Source organism: Panthera leo, chromosome D1 (assembly GCF_018350215.1).
Source record: "Panthera leo isolate Ple1 chromosome D1, P.leo_Ple1_pat1.1, whole genome shotgun sequence".
Classification (NCBI taxonomy): Eukaryota; Metazoa; Chordata; class Mammalia; order Carnivora; family Felidae; genus Panthera; species Panthera leo.
Genome location: NC_056688.1, coordinates 47,535,013 through 47,560,246, shown reverse-complemented (window position 1 = coordinate 47,560,246; position 25,234 = coordinate 47,535,013). Strand labels below are relative to the sequence as shown.

Genomic DNA, 25,234 nt, shown 5'->3' with positions numbered 1-25,234 from the left:
CTATGAAGTGATTTTTTTTAAAGAACAATCATACTATGAATCACTTGGAACAAAGATAATACAGTAGTCATAGTAGATGAAAATGAATGGAGAGGAAACAGCTCACCAGAGAGAAAGCAAGTACTTACTAGAGGAAAGACATCACTATAAAGCTGCACACAGAGAACCCCAAGCCTGACTAAGGAAATAAGCAGGAAAAAGTAAGCAGAAGGCAGAAATGGTTCACCCCTGCTTCTAAGACAAAAACAGACTCCAGTGGAACAGAGAGGTCACTCAAAGCATCAATCACTTTCAACTGGGAATACCTATTGAAACAAGCAGACAGTAAAGTGCCCAGCCATCCTGGTGACTTATTTCAGAACACTTCTTCCTAGGTCAGTCTGCCATCTTCCCAGCAAATTAAAGGACACATGAGTAATTTTAGGGCCACAAACAACCTCAGACATGGTTGCTTTATCCTGAATTTTTGGAAAGGTATATTTCCACCATTCCAGTTTTCATAAATGTAACGTTATTAAAATTTAAGTGTGTTGCCTTGCAGACATTTATCATAAATGATGATTTATTAAATGGTATAATATAGACCCTGTTTTCTATATAATAAGAACTCTACAACATCCCTTTATTTCAAAGCAAACTATCTAAGAAACTGAGGTCATGGGCATAGTTAAATGTTTTAGCCCTTTTCCCACAGTACTCAAGAGTGTTCAGAATGCTTGATACTTTGGCATTAGTTGACTCTGAGGAGTGTACACATGAAAATTTAGTTTGGCCCAAATTCTTCCAGTAATCTCTATCTCTAGACTTGCAGTATGAAATAATTAAGAAAATGAACCATTAACTTATTCATCTCTTCAATAAGCATTTATTGAGCACCTACTATTAGGCAAGGCCCATTTCTAGACACTAGAGATACAGAGATAAAAATCTAATGGAGCTTACATTTGGTGGGCCAGATGTAATTATAAATAACAGTATGAGGAATGTGAGAACACATCAAAAAATAAAACTGCAGCATATTGCAACCAACTGAAGTATATAATTTGCCATCGTATCTTCAAACTATCCTAGGAGTGTTAGGGCTTAAGTAAGTTGGGGACAACAAAAATTAGAAAGTGCCTGCTGATCAGACCTGGAGAATGTGCCAAATGTGACCTTTGCCTTGACATTTGCAAAGTTTCCTATTATCTTATCCTGACAATAGGTTACGAGTCTTGGTTTTGAAAACATTCCAAGATGTAACTTTAAAAACTCAAATCAAATAACTTGTTATTCACTCCCAAGACTTTTAGCACTTCATTTTAAAAAATCCAATGGAGAGATTAAAAGGAAATAGTTCAATTTTTTTTTCCCAGAAATTGCTATGCCAAATCATTTCTGGAGATAATTACAGACATGATTTCAGATATTTGGCATGACACATTGTTTCAGTAAAAATCTAGATAATAGGGTGTAATAATGATAGGTTTGCAATAGTTTTAAGTCAGATTTGCTTATATCATAACCTTCTAATTAATTTTTTGAAATATTGATCTGGAACTCTATTAAAGTAGATATAAACCTTATCAAAAACCTTATTTTTATTTTATGAAATGGATAAAAATTGAGTAGGTTTTTTTGGTTTATCTTTTTAACCTAAAACGAAATAAGACTTTCCACATGTAGATCAGAAGATGGCAATAAACTCAAGTATTTAATTAACTGACAGAGGTAAATTTGGTTGCTACTTCTGTCAATTTCTGGTCTCTACCTCTCCCATCCTCCATGGTTCAGGACTTTTCTTCTTCACAGCCACATGTTTTGGGGACTCATCTCTCAGGTGCCCATCTTCAAAGTCAGGGTGCCCAAAGTGAGGAAGAAATCCTTTTTGCTCAAGGAGAAGCTCCAGGTTTTGAGTTCTTTCCCGATTGTAGGTCACCACACCAGGGGTGAGGTTTATGGTGAGACTGTGTCTCAGCCTTTCCTATCTACTTCTATATGGTTTCCTTCTCATGTGCCTGATATGAAGGGGCTGCTTCACTAGTTTTTTTTCAGTTTGGTTTTTTTTCCCCCCAAAGCAAATTGTTCCATATATAGCTATAGATTTGGTGTTTGTAGGAGGAAAGTAGTTCTGGATCTTCCTACACCATTATCTTGGACCAGAACCTTGAAATTGATCAAACTTTACTTTTTACATTCTTTCCTGCTATTCTTGGAATCATCACTTGGACACTTTATTGCCATTCCTCTTCATCTCCTGCAAGTGATTTGATCCTTTATGAAAAGATAAAACAGTTGTCTCATCAGTCAGGAATCTTTTCCGTATGTCCTTTTTTCTTTCTTTCTTTTTCTTTTTTTTTTTTTTTTTTTTTTTTGAGAGAGCAAGAGAGAGAAAGAGCAAGAGGGGAGGGGCAGACAGAGGGAGACACAGGATCTGAAATAGGCCCCAAGCTCTGAGCTGACAGCACAGAGATGGATGAGGGGCTCGAACCCACAAACCGTGAGATCATGACCTGAGTCAAAGTTGGATGCTGAACCAAGTGAGCCACCCAGGCATCCCTGTCCTTTATATAAACATTGCATTCTTAAGCACCTTAGTCAACATTTATATCCTGTAACATCAGTCAGCATTGATGTTTCACTTTCTCTTCTCTTTGGAGGCATTTTAACAGCAATAAAAAATGATTGTAACATTCATTTTCCTTTTCTTTGCCTAGTGAGTTTTCGCTTTTGTAGCTGGAGACATCTGGGCAAACAAGTATCTACCAACCTGCCTAAAGCTTCTCAGTGTCAGCTTCCCAACATAAGGGAATAGGGTAAATGAAGACAAACACATTTGTGAAATTTCTCTTTGTGCAATACTCCTCCCCTCTCAGGATGAAGCCAAATGAGGAAGAGAACAGCCCAATCACTGATGAAGACCTGAAGCATACTGTAAGAATCCAGGATTAATAACCAGTCTCAAAGTCAAGAGCCAGCTTAGTCAACCCAAAACTGGGGTGCTAATTCCAGAGGCCCAGTGTTTGTTAATGGGGGTGCTACTGACATTCTGGGCAGACAGCTGTGCATGTTGTCACATATTTTGCTGGGTACTTAGCATCCCTGGCCTCCTCCCACTAAATGCCAGTAGCATTGTCCAGTCATTACAACAAAAATGTGACCAAACATTTCTATCAGGTGCCCAGGCGGATGGCACTGCCACCAGGTATGAACCTCAGTGTGAGGTCGACTGTGATAGGTGATAAGGATGCCTGGTGGAGACGTCAGAAAAGCCAATGGTGAGAATAATAAGCATAGGGAGATAGCACACACACTGAAGGGCATTCCTCTGATAGCTTGTAATGCTATCCTGCCTGTGAATTGCCCTAAATGGTATCTAGGATCACTGAAAGTTTCCAAAACAGGGGACATACCCCATCTTTTCTTTTTTTTTTTTTTTTTTTTAATTTTTTTTCAACGTTTTTTTATTTATTTTTGGGACAGAGAGAGACAGAGCATGAACGGGGGAGGGGCAGAGAGAGAGGGAGACACAGAATCGGAAAGAGGCTCCAGGCTCCAAGCTGTCAGCCCAGAGCCTGACGCGGGGCTCGAACTCACGGACCGCGAGATCGTGACCTGGCTGAAGTCGGACTCTTAACCGACTGCGCCACCCAGGCTCCCCCCCATCTTTTCTTTTTAAATGTCTTCAAAATAAATATTTTACATTTCCCTATTAATTGATACGCGGCTCTTGTTTTCAGATTTGAGTTGCCTTTATAGGATGCTGGTTGCTTTACATAATTTCTCATTGATCCAAAGGAATTGGAGCAACCTGTGAAATTAAAGGATATGTTTACCACTCTAATCCTAAAGTCCTTCAACAGTAACATTCTCCTTCCTTAAGGACACCTCCAAATGACACTAGAAATGAAGGAGGTGTCAGTACCAAACTTCCTGAAGCAAATATACAGCATGATCTTAAAGCATGACACCTCCAAGCACTAGGAAAACAGCTTCTTATGGGGAAGGGGCTTGTGACTGCAATCACAAGAAAAGCAGAAAGGGAAAAAAAAGTGCCTGTGGAGCATGTCTGCTCCCTTCTACAATCAGGGAGTTAGGTTTTTTTTTTTTCTTCCTACAAGTCAGAAAGTGACAAGACATGAGAACTAACACGAGGGTGAATAAGAAGGTTAAGAAAAGGCACTGCCATGGTTATTTGTGATAAGTAGGGAGAGGAATCGGAGGAGTGTGGAAAGACAGCACCTGAGGACTCCGCAGCCCAGGAGACAGAAATGCCTGCTCATTCCTCTTTTCAGTGGCTATGAATGATTTGAGATTGATCTTTGAAATATGCAGTCTTATTGTTTGAGATGTTTTTAGTAAATTATATTCATCTTGATTCCCTTACAAACAATGATAGGGGGACAGAGGTACATTCTGTGTGCCTGGACTTGCCCTTTCTGGGCACTGGAATCTTGATTGGTTTATTTAACTCAAGTCCTTCTTAAGATCACAAAAAATGTCGTGGAGGATGAAATCCACACTCCTAAAGAAGAAATATATACAGAACTTTTAAAGAGTACTTACTGTTAACAGATAAGCCAGCATTCTTCTATTTCTCCTCACTGATTACTAATGATGAAGTCCTATCCTTAACCTACACGGGTGTGGTTGGAGCAAAAATTCTAGCAGTCCAAATTTTTGACCCCAATTATCAGTGCCAGGATGTTCACCTCTTACTTCAAACAACTTATTTAAATCATAGTCTGACTCAAAATGACGTTTATTTGAGTGAATGAGCTCTTACCAGATTTCTTCTGCAGGCCTTGTTTCTTTCATTACCCTGAGCAGAATCTAAGTAGCAATGGAGTGATGCTAAAATGTTCTGTGTCTGGGTCTGCATTCACTCTGTAGAATCTGTGCTCTGTGGCATTTTAAGTTCTCGTGGCAGGAAATTGTAAATTGTGCAGAAACATAGGTACCCTGAGACTTCTTGTGGCAAAACATTATGCATTAGCCTGGTGCCTGTAAGCCCGAAGAGGATTGTTTAACCACTTCATTACAAGTATAGTATTCAGAACAATGGCACATACAGGAGTCTAAGCCATTTACACGTATGATACCTGTATTTTATAGTGGGTTCCCCCCCCCCCCCCAAATCAAAACACAAGCTAGGATAAACACTCACTTCCTCACTTATCAAATAAAGAGTTCCATTGCTATAGACAATTGTTGGAGAAAAAAATTCAAATGGCCTCATAATCTGGTATTAAAGAGTTACCTTAGTCAAGCATTTTCTGGTTAATATTGAACCATTTTATCTTTAGGCTATTAAATCTTACAGTTATTGACTTGTCTGAAGTGGGAAAGAAAACTTTATGGTCTCTAGGCAATCATTAAATTCTCATTTATAAATAGAAGGTAAAAAAGTGGTGATATGATCATGGATTGAATAAAGATAATTTTATAATTTATTTTTCAGTTTAAGTATAAGAATCCTCAGGGCTATTTAAGCATTTAAGCTTTGAAATCCTAAGGAAATTCAGAGGCGCCAGGGAGGCTCAGTCAGTTAATCATCTGAATCTTGATTTGAGCTCAGGTCATAAGTTCACAGTTCATGAGTTCCAGCCCTGCATCAGCTCTAGACTGACAGTGCTGAGCCTGCTTGGGATTCTCTTCTTCCTTCTCTTTCTGCCCCTCCCCTGTGCACTCTCTCTCTCTCTCAAATAAACAAAGAAAAAGAAAAAAATGAAGTACTAAGGAAACTCAAAATCACTGTCAGCAATGGGTAGCCATTTAATGTAACCCTGACCAACAAACTTTTGACTGAATACACACACACACACACACACACACACACACACACACACACACTGCATTCATTTTCAGTAACACTTTTTAAATTACTCAAAACAAGGTATATGATGTGAGTACTGCCTTAAGGTTTTATTCTGATCCTAACCACCATTATTCATTGTTTCCATTAACAAATCTAGATGGTGAAACAGAAAGCAGAGACATTAACCTCACAGAGACCAGTACTCTAGCTAATGTTGGTTGCTTACTAGAGGGAAAATATTTTATCTTAAATGACTTGGAAAAGTTTTCCAAGTATTCAAATAACAATTTAATGAGCCAGATTTCTGTAAGCATCTAATGATTTTATAGCAGGTACAAAAGGAAGAAACATTAAGAAGACAATCTAGAATAATATTTAACGCCATGGACATCAGAGTCAAATGAAAGGACTTTAATTCTTGGCTCTGCATATTACTGGCTCTATGAGGTTGGGAAAATTGCTTAGTTCTTTAAAACCTCAGTATCCCTATCTATAAAAAGAAGATAAAAATACCCATCTCAGAGGATGATTATGTAGCCCAGCGTCTGGCACATATTAAGTATTCATGACCTGTAGCTCCTCTTATTAGCAGTGAAAACTACCACCACCATTCCATCAATCCTTTTGGGATACAATGTTCTAGGGAAGTATTTAAAGCTCCACTGGCCAGAAGGACTAAATAGATTTTCAAGTCATTACCAGAGAGAAAACTTAAGCAGTGACAGAATGATTCAATGATATTCAACAGATTCAAGAAAAGACACTCCAGTTGGACATTCAATTAAAGAAATGTCACACATTTTAACTGAGTGTCTACTATTCACATTTGCTTCTGGAGATTTAAAGACCAGTAAAGCAGGGAATTCTTGCATGGAGTGAACAGTCTGGATAGAAAGCTAAACTCCCCAAGCCTTCTGGGGGCCTACATGTTTATAATAAAGAAAAAATATGCACCCACTCTTTGTCGAAATTCAAGAAGAAACAAAAATATCTTTTCATTTTCTGTCATGTATTTTCTACCAACCTATTATGGCTAGTAAATGTGAAGGAAAAAGAAGGAAAGTAGCTAGAAGTTATTTTATTTTTAACAAGTTTATTTATTTAGAGAGAGAGAAGGAGGGGAAGCGCACACACGGGAGAGGCAGAGACAGAAAGGGAGAGGGAGAATCCCAAGCAGGCTCCATACTGTCAGTGCAGAGACTGATTCAGGACTTGAACTCATTAAAGTGAGATCATGACCTGAGCCGAAACCAAGAGTAGGACACTTAACTGACAGAGCCACCCAGGTGCCCGAAAAGTTATTTTTGTTAAAGGGAAATTCTAGAACCTGTGTCTGTCTTGGAAAACACAGCAAACATGTGTTGGTGCCACAGTCAGAAATTATTTGGATGGACCACAGCCACAATTCATGAGATTATGTATATTTGTATTTTCTCTGTATAATATTGGAATATATCTAAAAATAGTGTTAACATGAAGGAGCCAAGTCATTTCATTTGCCAAGTATTTGTCATCACCTTAATGGAGCAGTTGACTTGGTTGGCTACCAGTAACGTCCAGAGGTAGAAACACACCGTTCAGGACAGTATAATAAAGAATGTTTAATGGAATATATTTATGACCAGTAGTCTTCACATGCAACCTTTTCAAATACAATCAAATCACTAATGCAAAACATCAAGCATGTTAAAGTATACTTTTGGATTAAGCATTAAGTACAGTTTATATGAAATCAAAGTTTTCAAAAATATTCATCTTTAGGATATCTCAAGTTTCCAGGAGGTACAGAAGCTCAGATTCTCACTCATATCTCAATAAAGTTAAATGCTTCCAAGAATGCTACTAAAATGAAGAGACTAAATCTCCAGTAAGGAAGAGGAGTTATGTAGACTCTAAATCATGAACTTTTCCTTTTCCATTTATTTTCAGTTATACAATGTCCGATTCATATTTTAGGTTCTGCTGTGCAAGAGATACGGAGCACCTTTAAAAAGACACTGAAAAGCACCATCTGTTCATATTGAAGAAAAAAATTAACTTCTTAATCATAAAAATTGCTCTCTAAAGAAGTACACTGGAAACATCCGGATGTGGGGTTATAATTAAAAACAAAGCAAAACAGCCTCCCTTAAAAGAAGTGAAATGCTTAATTCAAACTTACTGGATAGTTGATAATGAAAGTGAAAATGCTGGCATCTATAGATATTGTAAAGTCTTGGGATTTGAATTTTATCACTGACCATCTGGTTATATTCATACTTAGAGAACAATCTTTAAATGGCAAAAAATTCATCAAAAGTCTAAAAGGAGTTTATTACCACTGGGATGTCTCTATTAATTCTATATCCCTTCTGATGTAGATTATTTAAGTTTCAACTTGTGACGTTATGTTAATACAAAGGTTTGGGGCTTAAAATTGAGTCTAGTCCAGCCCACTTAATCAGGATCAAGAGATAGTCATTAAATAAGTTTTTTTGTTAAGTCAGGGTCATGATAATAATTTACCAAATACCATTCTTTGATCACTACATTTGGAAAAACTGGTCTTACAGTTAAATTACTTGCTCATGGTCATGTTTCTAGAAATCAGTCGAGTAGTAATTCAAATCCAGGTCAACCTGCCTCCACACCCTATGTTTTTCACTATAGTAGATTGTCCCCCTAGGGTTAAAATTAAAGGGACTTGTTTGTCTCTCTCAATTTCCTTAGCATGACCACTACATCTGATATAACTAGCATTCACAATTATCCAGCATTTAATTAATTCAAATCTCCTCATATCAATCCATTAACCTGAAAGGCCATCCCTGGGTGTTGAAAGTTTCTCTGAAATAGTATCAATAAACACAACAACAATGAACCATTAGCTCACTCACGTATTTCTGTTTTTCTTTCCTTTTTTCCTCCCCTAATGATAGCGCATCCCAGGCTGATTATTAAACAAGGATGTTACTTGTACACATATTTTGCTATTGTTTAACCTCTTTTACATTTCCAGGAGATGAGGCTTGTTTCATCTTAGCTTCCATCCCGCATCTCCATCTCAATCTCTAAGAAAGATCATTAGCCATCCTCTCCCTCCTTCACTCTTTCCAGGAACATCAACTAATCCTGACTGGCTCTGCTTTCATCTAAATCCTTCTGTCCCGTGTTCAACAGGGAGGCAGAACTGGTAACTAACATGCATGTGTCATCCAGAGCTCCAGTTCTGATCCACTGGTCAAGCTCGTCTTGACTATAGCTGAAAAGCTTCTGAGGTGTATCTGGGTGAGTGAGACAACTAAATTTTATTGTCTTCATGGAAGAGGGAAGACCGGTAATACATACGTCTTTATGTCCTCAGCTCAAGGCATCAAAAGTCTCAATTCAAATTCAAGAGTTCTCAGGGGCCACTTGGGTGGCTCAGTCAGTCAAGCATCTGACTCTTGATTTCTGCTCAGGTCATGATCTTATGGTTTGTGAGATCGAGCCCCTCATTGGGTTCTGCATGGACAGCATGGACCCTGCATGGGATTATCTCTCTCCCTCCCTCCCTCTCTCTCTGCCCTTCCCCCACTTGTACTCATTAACTCTCTCAAAATAAGTAAACATTTTAAAACAATTCTCAGGAGTAAACAACAGGACACATTAAAGTTCCATATTCAAATCACAAATGTTTATATAGATATATTTCATGGGGTCTAACTACTATAGCTTATTACTGATAATGGTACAAAAAAAAAAAAAAGACACTGATCTTAATCTCCGTAGTAACTTAAAAAGGAGAATACAATAATGCTATTGAGTCTAAGTGGCAGGCAGTGGCCAAGAGAACAAATGCTGTCAGGATACATTAGATGGCAACATACCGAACTATGGAATTCTGTCAAGAGAGCTACGGAACTCTGAAGGCTGGAGAAACATTAACTGGTAATATGATAATTAGCCAATATTATACAAAATAGACATTCCTGTAGACAAGAAAAAAATCGGGACAACAGAAATCAGATTTTGGTCAGAATAACCCCACCACTGACACTGTTGGAACATAACAAGGCCAATAGGGGATAATATAGTAATGACAGTATCTCATATTCCTTAGTGCTGAACATGTGATAGGCACTATGCGATCTAATTTTTTACAATGACTCCATAATTTGAGAATTATTATCTTTTTAGAGAGGACAAAAGTGAAGCTTTGAAAGGTTAAATAACTTGCTAAGGACATGCTACTGGTAAACCCTAAAGGCAAGACTGGAATATTATGAACAGCGATCTTCCAAAGCAAAACACTTATTGTTAGCCATCATGTTAAGGGTGCTCAAGAATGGCATGTGTAGCTACCTCCTCTGTTTTGATTCATCCGTACCTGACTTGGGATTGATCCCAATACTTACACCAGACTCCTGCTTACCAAACGATAAAACAGAAGGAAGCAAACTATTTCGCCTACCTCAGGCAATAGATTCTAATCTGACCCTCCATCTACCATTGTACCATGGGATATTTTATCTCAGTTTTCTCAGAGCTACAAGGATAGTAAAATGAACAATAGTACATAGGACAAAGACCCAAGATAGAGCCTAATGCACCTGGGTTTAAATCCCAGATTTACCACTTACTAATGATGTGACACTGGGGGGAATTCTTTAATGTCTCTGAACTTACAAAGTGTAGATAATGATTTCTCTATGGAATGGCTACGCAGGTTAAAGAGAAAAAAAAGTCAGTTGCCCAGTACAGTATCTGGCACATAGCCCAGGCCCATAATCGCTCATCTATAGTTCTTACAACCAAATGTGCAAATCAAAGCATATATGAGGTTTTTAGGAAGGTAAAAGATGCATACACCATGCTTAACACCCCAGTAAAGTCTGAGATGGTAGCCCATGAGGAAGAGTTTTGTCATAAAATATATGGATATTCTCATAGTAGAGTGACTAGAGACCTTGAGTAAATAGCTACTTGTTTTTTTAGTCCAAGTTTTCTTGCCAAACTAGTCTGCTGAAAACTTATGAAACCTTTTTTTATTTTCTAGGTAAATAAGACAAAATGTTAACAATTAATGTATATAATTTAAGGGTATACAGGATTGATTTAGCTATTCTTGCTGTTTTTCTAAGCTCCTTTGTTTAATTAAGTAAAAAGAAAACTTTATTTTCAGTCATTTTTGGATATTGGATACGTGGTTAAGATACTATGTAAGAGTTAACTGGTAGTTTCCCTGATCCCAAAAAGTTCAAAAGGCACAAGTTACTTCTTGGGTATCAGGCAAATAACTGTACTGTAGAGTGGTCAGGTCCTCCAGGATACTGCATTTTGGGATGCTGTTTAGTCATAGCTTCGTCAGCATCAGAATTTGAATAAGAAAGTCACGCAGACAATTCTGTAGCAATCTGACATATGCTTTCTTCCCAGAGGGGACATCACAGACTTTGTTTACCTCCCTCTCCCCAGACCAACATTTTCCCCCAAGTCCTGAATATGCCTGAGAAGACTTGTCATTATGTTTTTCCTGCTCTGAGTCTAGACTCCTCCCCACACCTACCACACTGAAGCCATTGGCAGGAAGAGCCAATGACAGCCCCATCTCGACAGATCATGCCCAACAGTTTCACAGCAAGCCCACAGGGGCTTTACTGAAGATCTGTCCCAAAGCTGTCTGTCTTTTCCATCTGGACTGCAGACTGAGCTGAAGACACGGGCATGTTTCAGGGCAGGAAACATGCTGGACTTCAGAGGCCAGCGTGCATAGAGCATCTAGCCATCCTTGCAAAAACTCAGCACATGTCACACTGGGGGGCAGAACAGCGGGTGCACTGTCTGGAGGTCTCCTCCTGGATTGCTGGTTGCCTAGCAACAAGATCCTGCCTCTCTCCAACTTCAATTCTTAGGGCTTTGGCTTAGTCACTTGTGAAACCCAGACTTTTTCTTACCATTCCTCACCCAGGTTCCCAGAAAATGCAGGTGCTTCAAAGTTCTGTATATTGTGGTTATTTTAGCTGTGTGGTGACAGCATGTATCTTGGATTTCCTTTTGGCATCCTAGCTGTAAGTTTTCACACACCAGCACTTCCCTAGAAGTTTTAAATATACTATACTATAAATATATTAAAGTAATATACACTGTTGGTTTTCATTTTGAACATATGTACATATCAGTAGAAGACTGAAGTTTATACCAGAAAATAAAGTAACAGCAGCATTCTCTTCATGGTAGGAATGTGGTAATTTAAAAACACAGACAAGCAAATAACAAAACACCTATAAAATGTGCCCTAATTTTATAATAAGGAGAAATATTAACATGATATGTATTAGGAGTATTACCATCATTCAACATTCAAAAGGTACACACAGTAACAAAGGAACAAATACATGCACATATACACATGACACAATTTTAACTCTATACATGAGGATAAAAATGGAAGGAAAATATCAATGTTTAATTAGAATGAAGAGAATTATCTCTCATTCTGTAGGGTTTTTTTTTTTAATTTTTAATGTTTATTTTTGAGAGAGACAGAAGGAGCATGAGCGGGGGTGGGGCAGAGAGAGAGGGGGAGACACAATTCTAAGCAGGCTCCAGACTGAGCTGTTAGCACACAACCTGACACTCACAAACCTGGGGATCGTTACCTGAGCAGAAGTCGAACACTTAACAGACTGAGCCACCCTAGGAGCCCGTGTAATTTTATTTTTAAAATAGTATTAATGAAAAACAACATAGTGTTGACTATTTACAGCCATATATTTAGAACTGAAAATTATCTCTATCCTGCTAATAAGGATCAGGTGGGCAGATTTCAATAGCAAAAAAATGAATGTTTTTGAACCCAGAGCTTATCAATCATCCCTCCATTCATTCACTCAAAAACCATGTGTATGTATCTACTTGGTGTTAGATACATGAAAAACATTGTGGATACAGATCTAAAGCAATCAGTCCCTACCCTCAAGTAGGTCAGATGGTCTTAAAAGTCATACGGAGAGAGAAAATAGAAAGCATCACTTATTACAGTATCTGTCAAACCAGGTTATGTGGTATCTCCTATGGATCTTGGAATTCTCTACATTTCTTAAGTTTTTATTTGTATAATAATATATTTAATTAAATAAGATTTGGGGGATCATCTTAATGGCACTCTATAACTAAGTAGTAACAATGACTCCAGGGTCTACATTAATGCTTGTGATTATAATTGCACAGTACTTATTATTTAATTGTCATGATTAATGACTAATGCATATAAATATAAATGCTTTGTTCCTGCCTTGTAGAAGCCATTTGGTACATGGGATATTTAACAGTAATATGAATATTGACCAACAGCCAGAGAATTGAGTCATCGTAGGATATGTGGTAAGGTACGGTCATGCCAAACACAAAAGCTGTCATAATTTTATCTATGTTGGGAGTAGAGACTCAGTTTCAGCAAAATGCCATTCCTTCCTAGTAAAATCAATATTAATATTCAGTTCATCCCACTAGAATGCACCTCTATGGGGAAAGGGGATTTATCGGTCTTAATCACTGCTATGTCTCCAGTGCCTGGCTCATAATAAATGCCTACTAAATAGGTGCTGAATGAATGAAGTACTTTTAGTTTATATTTGTTTTCTAATTTTTAATAGCTGAATACAAGTTATACCTTTTTTATGCTGATGTGTTCAAACTGTCTACAATGAAAATAATACCAGTGACTTATGCCAACTTTCCCTTAAGAGATCTAAATGTTTAAAGCGTGTTGCCAGTACTTTAAAACTACAGGATTAATCTTAATTCCCCCTCTGTAATGTCACTTTCTTGCATCTTCCCCCTCCACTTTTGGTTCCCACCAATTTCAGGTTCACAATTCCCATGTGCCTTAGTGCACTCACACCTTCCCTATACCTGCCAACCCTAGCTCCTTTACCCATCCCACCATCTATAACCTAAGATGAAAAAATAAGAGAAAGAGAAACCAGACAATAAAGTAGGTTTTTCAGTGCCTGAAAAACACTAAAGTGAAGAAGATAGATTCTGGAGTCACTCAGACCAGGATACAAACCCTAAATTCACCATTTATGTACTATCTTTCAGAACTTGAATGGGCCAGTTTAAACAATTTTAATATTAATTCTTCTTACCAATAAAATGTTGAATTGTTTGGCACAAAACTTGGCCACAGGTATTGCTCCTGATCACCTGCTTTAAAATGCCTCACTGTCAGGGGTGCCTGGGTGGCTCAGTTGGTTAAGCATCTGACTTTGGATCAGGTCATGATCTCACAGTCAGGGAGTTTAAGACCCACATTAGGCTCTGTACTGACAGCTCAGAGCCTGGAGCCTGCTTTGGATTCTGTTTCCCTCTCTCCTCCACTCCCGAGCTCACGCTCTGTTCTGTCTCTCAAAAATGAATAAATGTTAAAATTGTTTTTAATGCCTCACTTGGCCCTCCTCTGGCAGAAACTCCTCACAAAAATGTGGAATTTTTGAGATTAAGGGCATGTATCTACCTGGAGGCCAAGCACTTCCCACCAAGAACTGGACCTGAACCCCCAGTCCAAATTGTTTCATTTCTAGACCCTAGTTAGGTCCCTAATCCTTATTCTGATGGTAGATCAGCCCATTGGTATATGTACCCCTAATCTGATGAGTGAATTTAGATGGTGAGGCTTATAAGAATGCGCTGGAATATCTATAAACTTAAGGGTGAGTCTTGAGCCAGTGCTGGATAAAGCTGGTGGGATTGGGTGGGGGGTAAGTGGGGTCTTGGCCCAGGGTCTCAGGTCCCTTCTTCATTATCTCCTTAAGGCTAGGGATTCTGAAGAGTCTGAAAATGCCCTAAGTCTCACCTTGAACCTGGTCTTTCATGTTCATTTTGAAAGGTTATGTGTTGAAGTAGGAACACTAAGCATATTCACTAACAGTTTGTTAACTTGACTTAGGACTTTTAAATATTTAGTACATGGCCTGCATTTGTACTTTTGCTTCAAGTTCTACAAATGGTATGGATAGAACTGCCTAGGACACAATCACTGTGTGCAAGTAGATGCTATTATAATGATCACCTCACAAGGTGATGTCATGACCAGTAAGTTTTTATTGGAAACTGTTAGTTTAGAACACTGTCCTAGGCACATTTGGGCAACACAGAGAAATAAAAGGAACACCCTAGGCTTCTGGGTGTTTATGACCTCATTGATTATTATACATCACACACAAAAGAAATTTAAGAGTAACTTCCAAAGTGTCTAGAATTTTATGAAACCAATTTTCTGTGAGGCTTATAGAACACATTCTCAATTGAATTATAGTCACTGGGATTCTATAAATCTATGTATGCAATACCATCCTTTCTCTGCCTGATTAAATTTTCCCATCTTTCTAAGGCTCTCAAGCCTGGCCTCCTGGGTAAAGCTTCTTGACTGCTCTCATTCACCCTCTGTTGCTCTTCTCTAAACCCTGGTATAGTCAAGGTCATCAACAAAACTCTGGCTTCTAATTATTCTTTAACTGTTTCATGGTAATTGGTCTGTGTTCCTATGGAGACAGATTTACAGAGGCAGAAATCTGGTCTTGAATTTCACTTAACTATTTTTCTCTACATTTCCCCTTCCTTCACATTGTTGTAAGAATTGATCAGTCACTCTGCTATTCTCAACAGCTACTGACACCTCTTGAAGACTGAGCTCCCCGCCTTAGCTATGCCACTCTAGTTCTACTGTCTTCAGTAAGACAGAGAGCTCCATAGGGCAATGACTGCCTCATTCATTCTTGAGCACCATGTAAACAGAACAGTGTCCAGCAAATAATGGGTACTCAATAAAGAACAATGTGGTATATGGAAAGTGCACAGGCTTTCAAGTCAGAAAGATAAAGCTATATTTGAATATTGGTTCCACTGTAAGTTATAGGGCTTTGGACAAGTTATTTAAACCTTCTCATCTAAAAGTTAAATCTAATATTTAAATAAATAAACTTAAATATAGAGTTAACTAAATAAATTTGAATATTTATATCTTTAAATTTGTATTCAATATATAAATTTATATGTAATAAAACTATACAACTATATATGTAATAACCATATATAACTATACATAATTATATATAACTATATAGCTTTATGTCATTACACATAATATATATTATATAAGGAATATGTATTTTTAGAAGTTGGAAAAGACAAGAGAAGTAGGGAAGACCTAACGAAACCAGTGATACAATTTGAAAAAAAAAAAATAGTTAGCTATTGAACATATGCTAGAGGGCCACAAGTATGATTCAAAACATCTTAGTTTATGACTGGAGAAAGACACAATCAGTGACCTGATTCACCGTGACCTTATTATTTTTAAAAAGACCGAGAAGATCAAGGCCAACTACTCAGGAATCAAATGAGGCCACATAAGTATTTCTTTCCTAGGTTCTCATAAAGATAAATATAGTGATAGCACATAACAGTAGACAAGCCAATGATTTCCTATCTGTCTTTTACCATACTGACTTAGAGCATCATTCCACACTATGCATCAATAAAGCAGTTTTGGGGGTCAGTGGGACACACCAGTGCTGGAGTGAGAGGCAAGTAAATTTTCGATATTCTGTGCGAAGTTCTGTGGGGTTTTAAGACCATCTTCCAAAATCACCATTTCTCTCAGCCAAACTTTAAATAGTTACTGAGTATTGGTTAATCTGAAATTATAGTTTGAGATAAGTATTTTGAGTTCATGTGTCAAGGACAAAGGTATGTATTTTAGTAGTCAGCTGAGAATATGGAGTAACTAGTGTCTTAGGAAGTCTGAGAAGTCAATATGTACAGAACCTGGAAATACATATAAGCAGAGCATCTGTCATTTACAAAACTTTAAATATTAAAAATTTTTGAGTATCTTTAATGGATACATTGTAGACATTCAATATATTTTTATTAATTTATTGACTGTTCAGTTAGGAGTGAACACTGGAAACAATGAAATTAAGAGTTAGGACATCTGGATGGCTCAGCTGGTAAAGTGTTTGACTGTTGATTTTGGTTCAGGTCATGTTCTCATGGTTGCGAGATCAAGCCCTGTGTTGGGCTCTGAGCTGGATGTGGAGGTACTTCCTCTCTTTCTGCCCCTCCCCCACTCACACATGTGCATGCATGCTCTGTCTCAAAAAATCAAATAAGAAACTGAGAGACTGAGTTGAATTTTTTGTGAAAATATAGGAAGTGAAATATTGACACACCAAATTATTTAAACATTACCTTTCATAAACACTTTAGACATTCTATTCTGAATTCAGAAGATATGATCTGTAATATATTCTATCACCAAGAAATTATCCAACAGTATCCAGGTTCTGCAACAAGTGTAGGATCCCCCAAAATTGTTCCACATATGGAGATGAAGATGGAGAATTTAGCCAATTACCTAGATGTTTCTAAATAATTAAATGGTTGTTAAAGACATCAGTAGATATTTTTCCTTCCACGATTTCCTGCTATAGTAGACATGGACCTAAGTTTGTCCAGTAAGAATTTTGTCACCAAGGCATACATCTTTGATGGATATTTGTGGTAAAAGATATCCTTTCTCCCAATCTAATGTGCAGAAGGAAACATGGAGCCCTGTTAAGCTCAGGAAGTACTCTTGTTTTGCTACAAAACCCAGCCTGATTATAAACTTCTAGGAAGCCAGAGGCTGGGAAATCATTGAGAAATAGAGGAAAAACCTTAATGGCATTATAAAATCTCAATCAGTTCATGTTCCAAGCCTTTTCTACATTTAGACTTTTTAGTTACACAAGTTGATAAATTTCCTTTATCATTTGAAAAAATGAAAAAAATCTCCAGTATAATGCCATGTCTTCATTAACAGCAGAACATCTGGGAAAAAAATCTAATCAATCTTTCATACAAGCTGTGATTCATTTAACAAAATTTTGAAGAATAATCGTAATAATACAACCTACCATTTATTGACTTCTCACCTTATGCCAGACAATGTTGTCAATTTTATTAAGAAATCTATCATGCAGGGGAGCTTGGGTGGCTCAGCCAATTAAGCATCGGACTTGATTCCAGCTCAGGTCATTGGTCATGAGATCCAGCCCTGAGTAGGGTTCTGTGCTGGGTGTGGCACCTACTCAAGGCTCCCTATCCTTCTCCTTCTGCCCCTTCCCAATTCATGCTTTCAAAATATATATGTATATATTATTCATATAAAAATAGCATGAACACATACATACCTTATTTTAAAATTTTAAAATGAACCTCCATGTACCAATCAACCAGCTTAAGAAATCTATGATTTTCAGGGTCTCTGAAGCATCAGGTGAACCCACACAATTAAATCATACAACACCCCCAGAGTTGTGTTCATTATTCCTTTGTTTCTGTGTATTTATTACAGATGTGTAACCCTAAATAAAAGTATTTTTATTTTGCCTGCTTCTGAACTTCATGTCAGTAGAATCTTACTATGTAGTGTTTTACTCACTATTATTAAAATTCATCTGTGTTGCAGCCTCTACCGGGGGCTCTTTCATTTTCATTAGCATATACTATTCCATTGTATAAATAAGCCACAATGTGTAAACATGTTGGCTATTCCCAGTGTTTCCAATTATAAACAATGATGTTCTAAGCAATACAGTTAAACACGTTTATTGATTCAGTTATTCAAAGATCTTATGTTATTCAGTAGATAATTAATGAGCCTAGAAAGAGGGTATGCTCTTCTCCTTTACTCTCCTAGAACTAAAATAATCTTTATATTCTTCTTTTTCATCATCATGTATCCTGATATCTGGGAAACCTGATCACTTTTCCTAAGATCTTCTTAATCAAGTATCCTACTAGAATGAATACTCTTCTACTGGAATGCTCATCATAGTATCTTCCAAGGATTTCCAGGAGAGAAGATTAGATTTTAACATGATATCCCTTAAAAGGGGAGTGAGGGGGAAAGACTACATAAAAGTTAGATGCTTATTTTTAAGGAAAAGTATCTACATCTCATTTACATCACCTTCCCCAATACTGAAGCCTTGGGAAGCAGGAGTGTAAGGTTTATAATATCATTAAAGTAAAGCATTTAAGATAATTCACACTGACTCGACATCTGTGTGAAAAATACTGCGTAAAATGGTCCAGAGATCATGTAGAACACATAATTTCTACCCCTGTGAAGTTTAATTGTTGGGAAAACATATGAACACATATGAAAAGGACTGAAGGCTATCTCCAAATTAACCCTACTTATCTATCCTCAAGACAGCAAACTTGAAATTTGAAAGTGGATCTTTACAATTCACTAACTCAAATCTTACTGTGAAAAATAAAGTTGACAACATTGGTTTCAGGTTGCAAAGATGTAAAAATACAAAGGGTCATTGCATATAATTAAAATACACTTTGTTTTACCCCATTTTTACATGACTAACTTTGTTGGGTAAGTATATAGTACTCAAATATAATTGAGAAGGCAGGGAAAGATAAATATCTAATCATCTGCAATAGTCCACTAAATTACTGAAAGGAGCTTTTTAAAACTTTTATCTTCATATTTTTGATTTGCTAATTTGTTTTCTTAGCCTCAAATATCAAATCTACCTAATCTCCAAAGCAATTTATAGACCATCCTCTTTCCTCTAGCTAATATCCTGTCAATCTCCTTCCCTATCTGCTTGAGAGCATTCAATTTCTTCTGGGCCGACTTTATTAAACAATTCCATTTCTTCATAGAAAATGATCTCCTGTCCCATTCTTCCACTGAAAATACTCTTCGACATTACAAAACTCCTCATTGCCAAATTCATGATCATTTCTTAATTATCCCACTTGAGTTTTCTGGAGAATTTGACAATGTTGATTACCCTTTCCTGGAAATTCTCTTTGCATGGCTTTCATTCCCAGATATTAACAAATCCCCTTCCCCTTCCTGTGTTCTTTTCCATGGCCCTCTGTCTTCCTGGAATTTTTCTCACTCCACTCTGCCTTTTCTTCTAAGAGGTCTTTACCCATCTTCTAAGGCTCAACTACAATGTTACTCTTCTGTATGTTTCCCACCCTGCAAGGCTCAGACTGAATTTAGTCATTGGTTCTCTGTGTTTCTGAAGCACTTTGTGTATACATCTATTTTAGCTATTATTGTGTTGCATATTAACTCTTCATTCACAGTCTTCTCTACTCAACTGTAAAACCCCTTGAAAACTGCTATTGAGTTTTATTCATTTTTGTATCCCTAGCACTATTTCAGAAGCTATGTGGTGGGAACTCAAATGTTTTGTGAATGGGTAACTGCGTGAGTAATGAAGTATTGAAAGGAGGCACTAAAAATGGGCTTTAAACTTTAGCCAATAGAACTAACTAGTAGGTGATTTGATATTTGATAAAAGAATTTAATGAATAAAACTGATGCTACACTCAGAAAATATCAAAACCTATGAAAAATGTAAAAATGAATGTGGGATGGTTCTTCAAACACTAAGCCCCATCTAGTACCATGTTTCACCACTCTTTGATGAAATTACAATAGATCTGAGGAAGGTTTGCTGAAGGCAAAGTTTGATCTGCTATGGTTGACCTAAAGAAAATCTAATTGGGTAGCAAATGTTAAATCTGAGTCACAGCCTCAATTATTTCAACAATGTTGCCTCCTAGCTAGCCCACATGAGTAAATTAAAAGATAAAGTACTAAAATTGTAGCTAATCTCACTTGCATGTATCAATTACTGGGGCCCAAGGGACCCCACTGTGGAATACTGTTAACATAAAAATATACATAGGACCTTTTGCTTTCATAACTTCCCTTCTTCCCTCACCCCCAGCATCCCCTTCTGCCTTAAGAGAATTTCCAAAGTACCAATATTATTGGATTATGTAAGACATTATATCATGAAAATTTCAGTTTTTACATAAAGCTACACCATAATCTATTTTAATTTCCCTGGAAATGGCGGTAAGCAAAAGGGAAGCAGGGAACATCTTCATTGTTCAGAGGTACATTACACAAAGAATGAACTGTGTGTGCTACAAGGTAAAGCTATTCACTAGCTACTTCCTTCAAGCATCACCTTGGGAAAATAAACACTGGACCAGATTTTTCCAACGTTTAAACTGCTCTCTGGAAAGACATAGGCCCTTCTGGAAGCTTCAGTAATAGAGTGAGACCACTAGGGTACCATTTGGTAAAGTGCAGCTTCAGTGCACTCAATTGTACCCTAGTGGCCTGAAACAGTTAATGCAGTGTCTTCTGGAACATGACTTAATTTCTTGGGAATTATTTCTAGGCTGAGAGAATCTGCCTTAGATCATTAAGAGTATTTTCTCTGACCTTTGACTTCTTACAATGGCTGATAATAAGAACTATTATGACCTATTTTGTAGAACTAATAGATTAAGTTAATGATTTATACATGTTATTAGAAGCAATATTGACCATATTACTGAAACCTTTTCTTCTCTGGCAATCAAGACACGTCAAAGTTCTCTTTCTCAAATCATTTTCATTATCAAATACATGGATATGAATTTAAGAATCTAAACTTACACATAAGGCCTAACTCAAACATCAAAACCACCTTTATTCTTGTCAATTAAATTAGGTGATATAGCCATCAATTCAACCTACAAATATTCTGTATCTAATTATGTGCTAAACTTCTCTTACAGGCACTGGGAATACAATGGTAAGTAAAAGAGGGCCTGTCTTCAAGATACTTTTACTCTAGTCTCCACTATAAAAGACAAATAACTAGAGAATTACATTCATCTACACAAGAAATACATTCTTCTATATATTTTAACAATTTGAAAATGTCCATTAGTCAACTATATTATTGAGATCATAAAGCTCAGTGGTTAAAAATATAAAGAAACCAATTATAGATGTAACACTGTATATATTCACAGTATTAAATTTGGTGGCTATTTTTGTAAAAAGAAACAACATTATGATCGTGCATAACTGGATCATGGAAGATAAAATGAAATGAATTTAGCTCTTCAATCCACTTTTCACACATTTAAAAATAATCTTGTGCAACAGAAATGAAAATCTTTTTCTTGGGAGTTTTCCTCTTTTATTATTTGTCTGGCTTCCTATCTATATGGGCTATTTAAGGTTTTAAATGTGATTTTATTTAAAACTCTTGATATCAAATGATCAACCTCAGGATTACTTTGCACTATACAGTATTCAAGGCCATTGTGGTTCATTATAAAAATGTATTATTATTCTGTAAAGCTTTTGATTCTCTTCTGTCCTTTCTTCTCTCCCTTTCTTCCCACCTTACTCCCCACCCACTTCAGATGCTTAGCAAGCCCCTGTATGAAACAGATGATTAAACATGGGATAAATTTTTTTTCATCTGAAAAAAATTAAGAATTAAACTGAAAACTTGCTCCTTCATGCCATGTTACCAGCTTAATAGAAAAAAGAAGACCTTCACAAATAGCCATAACATGTCATTTTATATAATAAATTCCATTGAAAATTACAACAATCTTCAGTGGGTGTGACCAGAGTAGGGGTCATTAAATATTTTTTTTTAAATAAACCTAAGGACTCAGAAGGGTCACAAGCTGGGAAGGATGTGAGGAGGAAATACGTTGCACCATCTATCTTGACAATCAATAGGATGAGAGATGTCATAGCCAAGTTACCATACTCTTTCTAAAGGTGATGTTGGCTTTGATACACAATTAATATCCAGTTATGGATTTTCCAAATAGTACTCTTTCAAACTTAGAAAATGGAGGCCTTTCAAGACTCAACATTGAGTAAAAGTTTAAACTCTATTAATGTACCAACCACAATGATTTTATTTTTAAAAATTGCTAATGTTTATTTTGAAAGAGAGAGAGCAAGTGAGTGTGAGAGCAGGAGCAAGGTTGGGGCAGAGAGAGGGAGAGAGAATATCCCAAGCTGGCTCCCTGCTGCCAGCACAGAGCCCAGTGCAGGGCTTGAACCCACAAACCATGAGATCATGACCTGAGCTGAAACCAAGAGACGGACGTTTGACTGAGCTACCCTGGCGCCCTGACCACAGTAATTTTAAAACTGAATCCTTTCTTTAAAAGTCATGACAGAGTTAATAATTAAAATTTCACATTTGGATACTCCTGTAGATTTACCAAATGTTTTACATCTTAAAATGTTCATGTTGTTAAAGGGGCTTTTAATTTATATAGCAGACTTGTAAGTTAGCTGTTTTACTTCCATTTTGCAGACCAAGTGTAACGGAAGACCATGGAAACAAAGCTTGACATCAACAATTATCAGAGGTAGAAGATACCCATCTCATGTATTCCAATTCAAATTCAATAGCTATTTCTAATGTACTACAACATAGGTTATAACTAAAGAAATACTTGTTCAGTCAACTATCAAAAACTAATGCTAAATTTACAATACTAAATACAAAACATGAGTTTTGAAAGTATTTTGGGATCTGAACACATAAATGATAAGAATTATTTGATTTTCTTTCTGTAACCTTAAAAATTTTTAATATTGCAAATTCAAGCAAAAGCTATGTACAAATTTGAAACCAATATGTTTCATGAAAATTTCTTGGGCTTTCTTAGAAGGCAGTTTTGTAAAATTCTTGAATGGAGATCTGGACCCAGGCCTTGTTTTTCCAGTACTCCATGGGGGATGACTCAGTGGTAACATACTTGCTTACAGTTACTACGAATTCCCAGATGGCAAATCCATGGCTACAGTTGGAACAAGCAAAACTAAGAACTCTGGCTCCTACTTAGTCTTGACAAAGGCTTCTTTTACCTTAGCATTTGAAATGTTTTTATGCAAAATGCTTATAAAAAATTTGCTGATAGATCTTCACAATGCCTCTGAGATTCAAATGGCAACTATCCTGTTTCAATACATCCTTATGTAATTCTTACAGAAGCTGAAATCCATAATCATCATAATCACTTACACCTGAAAGCACATTACTACTTACAAAATATTTTCACGCACATGATCTGATTTCATCTTCACAACATCTCTCCCCACAACTCTGGTATCCCCCAAGGTTCTGTCCGTAGCTCTTTAGCCCTTTACATTTTTCATAGTCTCCATGGGATATATCACCCACACCTGTGGTTGCAACCACCATCTATGTGGTGAGGATACCCAAAATTTATTTTCCGCTTAGTGTTTTGCACTAGAGATGCAGAAGGGCACATGGAACTGTTAACTGAAAACCCCCCAAGGTGTATCATTGGGACATCATTCCCAATATAAGAAAACTGATTTTCTACTCCAAATTTCTTCTCTGTTCAAATTTTTTAGAATAGCTAATAATCAGTTAACCAAACTGAAAATTTTAAAGTCTTAGGTTCTCCCTCCCTAATGATCACTTTAGTAGGCTTCCTCCTTTCTCTTCCCAAAATATTTTCCTAGTTTTTGCCCTTCCCTTTCTCTTTTCTGAACATTACAAAAGTGTCCTAAGATTTTCTTCCCCATCTTGTCTGCCTGCACATCCAGGCCATCTTCCAATTCTCCTGCCAGAACCATCTTCCTAAGGACACCAATCTGGTCAGGACACACCCCTACTTTAAAACTTCAGAAGAAAAAGGGGCGCCTGGGTGGCGCAGTCGGTTGAGCGTCCAACTTCAGCCAGGTCACGATCTCGCGGTCCGTGAGTTCGAGCCCCGCGTCAAGCTCTGGGCTGATGGCTCCTGTTTCCGATTCTGTGTCTCCCTCTCTCTCCGCCCCTCCCCCGTTCATGCTCTGTCTCTCTCTGTCCCAAAAATAAATAAAAAACGTTGAAAAAAAATTTTAAATAAAACTTCAGAAGAATTAAACTGGTGGTGGTACCAAGCATGACAAGTCCAAAATTTCTTAATAGAAAATATAAAGATTTTTCCCATATTCCCCCAAACCCTATCTTTCTAAACTTTACCTTTCCCACATTGAACACAGTAAGCAGCAGATGTATTTTATATTCCCAAAACAAAATCATGGACTTTCATTATTTGCATGCCTTATGCTCTAATTAACAGCGATCTCCTACCTCCTACTCATCCTTTGAAGATCTAGTTCAAGAGTCTCAATTTTTCTGGGCATAGTTACCCACGCACCTCTATTGCCAGAGTTTGCTTACATCACAATGGTAAACATTCATTATTCCATTAAGTCCCACTGCAATGTGAACTTCTCAGGGAAGGAAACTCTCATTCACCTTCATATCTCTAGTATGTGGCAATGTATGTGAATTTAGTTGAATCAACTAATGTGTATGTCTGTGCAATATACAGTACTATCTCTACTTTAGAGAAGTTTAGAAAACACTTGTATTAGGTAAGTAAAAAACCTAAAGTTACTGAATTTCATCTATTTCAAATGGTTTTAGTGAGAATAAAACTTTGAGGTGTCAGAAGTACAATGTACCTACACACAGAAATTTTCATAGAAATCAAAATATATGGCCTACACTATAGACCACATTCCCCTCAGATAAAATATTTGCA

General features: G+C 37.0%; 1 protein-coding gene across 1 annotated transcript in view; it reads right to left on the bottom strand.

The window, feature by feature from the left end:
• Positions 1-24,803, bottom strand: part of LOC122201112 (disks large homolog 2-like) — a 1,368,059-nt gene extending 1,343,256 nt beyond the window's left edge. Inside the window, exon 1 of the mRNA XM_042907026.1 lies at positions 24,778-24,803. Within this exon, the coding sequence (XP_042762960.1) occupies positions 24,778-24,788 (11 nt within the window). The 5' untranslated portion in view covers positions 24,789-24,803. The remainder of the gene's footprint in view (positions 1-24,777) is intronic.
• Between the last annotated feature and the right edge of the window lie 431 nt (positions 24,804-25,234).